This window comes from Eurypyga helias, unplaced genomic scaffold (assembly GCF_000690775.1).
Source record: "Eurypyga helias isolate BGI_N326 unplaced genomic scaffold, ASM69077v1 scaffold23424, whole genome shotgun sequence".
Taxonomy (NCBI): Eukaryota; Metazoa; Chordata; class Aves; order Eurypygiformes; family Eurypygidae; genus Eurypyga; species Eurypyga helias.
This window is the reverse complement of record NW_010244644.1, coordinates 1-2,196: the sequence shown is the minus strand read 5'-3', so window position 1 is coordinate 2,196 and position 2,196 is coordinate 1. Positions and strand designations below refer to the sequence as shown.

At 61.9% G+C, this 2,196-nt stretch overlaps 1 protein-coding gene across 1 annotated transcript; it reads right to left on the bottom strand.

Annotated features, from left to right (window-relative positions):
- Positions 1–230: 230 nt before the first annotated feature.
- On the bottom strand, positions 231–1,599 carry LOC104508265 (transmembrane protein 120A-like). The gene is made up of 3 exons (XM_010149829.1): positions 1,579–1,599; positions 823–941; positions 231–351 (listed from the first exon to the last, which is right to left on the bottom strand). Exons 1-3 carry the CDS (start codon positions 1,597–1,599, stop codon positions 231–233), a joined length of 261 nt encoding a protein of 86 aa, XP_010148131.1.
- Positions 1,600–2,196: the final 597 nt, after the last annotated feature.

Sequence of the window (2,196 nt, the reverse complement as noted above, 5' to 3'; positions counted from 1 at the left end):
CTCCCGCAAGCAGCGGGGTGTCGCCGGGGCTCCCCCCGACGCATGGCCACCGTTCAAGGGCAGGTGAAGGCCGCGGGCAGGCAGAGGAGCGAGGGGGATGAGGGCAGTGCTGCAGACACTCAGCCTGGCTCCGAGCGGGGTAGCCGGGCTGTGACACCGCCGGGAGCAGGGCGACAGCCCCGGGGGGGTGGAGGGAGGACCCAGTGTTTCACCCAGAGACGAGGCGCCTCTTACCCGTTCTTCTTCGGCAGATAGGCCTCCATCTCAAAGAAAACGTTCTGCCTCTCTTTTATTAGGCTCTGGGTCTCTTGGACGGACTCTTCCTGTTCGGGACTCAGGTGGGGTTTGCATCTGGGGAGGAAACAGGCATCAGGATAGCCTCCGTAACACCATCGGCACGTGCTGGCACCTGGTACAGGACTGCCCTTGGACAAGGACACCCCAAGGACAGGGAAGGCGGACGGGAGGCCAGTCCGTGACTCCCTCGGCAGGCTGGGATGTTGCTCAAGGAAAGGAAGCAGGCATGAGAGCGAGATGAGGCCACACAGGTCTTCTCAAGGAAGGATGGAGAGAGCTTTCTGCGCGATGGGGGCAGTTCAGGTTACCTGCAAAGCCCTCACTGGCTCTGAACCGCAAAGGAGGCTCAAACCGGGGCAAGGAGAGGGAAGCTGGGGAAGGTCGGCCTGAGGGCACCGCAGCACTTGGCCGTCAGCGAGGCTGCAGGCACGTTTGTAGTGGAGACAGAGCCACGGGGTGAGTTCCGTAGCCCCATCCTTGCTGCTCTCCCATCCCACCCCGTGCCGTCGCAGGACACCAACTTACTTCTTGAGGGACAGCGACAGCTCCTTCAACCGCTTCTTCTGCCGTGCGATGGAGCTGGAGATCCCGTCCTGGAGCTTGGTTAGCTCCTCCAGTTTCTGCTTGTACAGCTTGTGATTATCCTGGGGAGGAGAGACGGGCGAGGATTACAGCTGCCAGCCGTCCCGGGGTCCCCTGATGCATCTGGAACCAACCTGTCTCCACCTTCACCTGCGGCTGGCTGGGTAAGGCGAGAGGTGGCTGCAGGCAGCCAGGCATGTTTTGGGACAGACCTGCAGCTGTTCCCAGCTTCCATGGGGGCAGCAGCAGCCTCTGGGGATGCCCATCCCCAATCCCAAGGAAGTTATCTACGGGTGCAAGCACATGCCCATGGCACAGCCTGGTCCTGCCCTTGCACACCCAGCTGCTGGCCGTGCAAGTCCGGCCAGCAACACGGTCTCACTGCGGGGATGCTCCCGTGGTTGGGAAACCATGGACTGTGGCACAGGGAATAGGAAAGACTCCGGGGAAAAAGCACTGCTGGGGCCAGGGCTGCAGCCGAGCGCCACAGCCACCCGAGAACGGTGGCTTTGGCTGCTGGGACAGGACGAGCTGCTCCCTCTGCCTGGAGGTTTGTGCAGCTCCTGCCCCAACTCCTGGCTCGGGGGCTCCATCCCAAGCACCCCCCAGGGAAGCTGGAAGGAGCCCATCAATGGGACGGGCTTGCCGCTGGCTGTGGCCAACTGCCCGGCTCCTCGTGCGGTGGTAACCCAACCGCACCTGGGTACGGCTAGATGCCATTCTTCCGCTATATTTAGAAAGGAAAGGAGAGAGCATGCAGGATCAATGCTCCTTCTTCCCAGGTCAGCTGGAAAACAGCCTCACCTCGACCACGGGCAGCCTGAACGCCACCTCCGCCACGGAATTTAACACTGCTCGCCGCAACCCTTGGACTAGACCTTGACGCACACCCGTTTCAGCCTCCACAGCTCTTATCGAGCACTTTATCAGCAGATCTTAGAGCTGTTCCCGAGGGAGAAAGGTGAAACCGAGACGCAGAGGAGGGAAACAACTCCTTCTCCCTCCAGTGACAAGCAGCAGCAGAATGGGAACAGATCCTGGATAGCCCGGCTCCCCCAGCAATGATTTATGGCCCGGATCTCTCCCGGGACGTTCCCTCCACCATCAAGCTTTCCTGCTCCCCTCCGCAGTCACCTCCCCCTCTTGCTCTGGAGTTAACCGAGACCAAGCGACTTTCGTGACAGCTCCTTTAGCCAGGCCGGTCCCGGTCCCGCTGCTCCACACACCCTCCGAGCACCTTGCTCGGACACAGCCTGGAGCGGGAGCCGCCCCAGGAGGCGGCTGCCAAAGGAAAGGGCCGTCGCGGTGCGCGGGCCG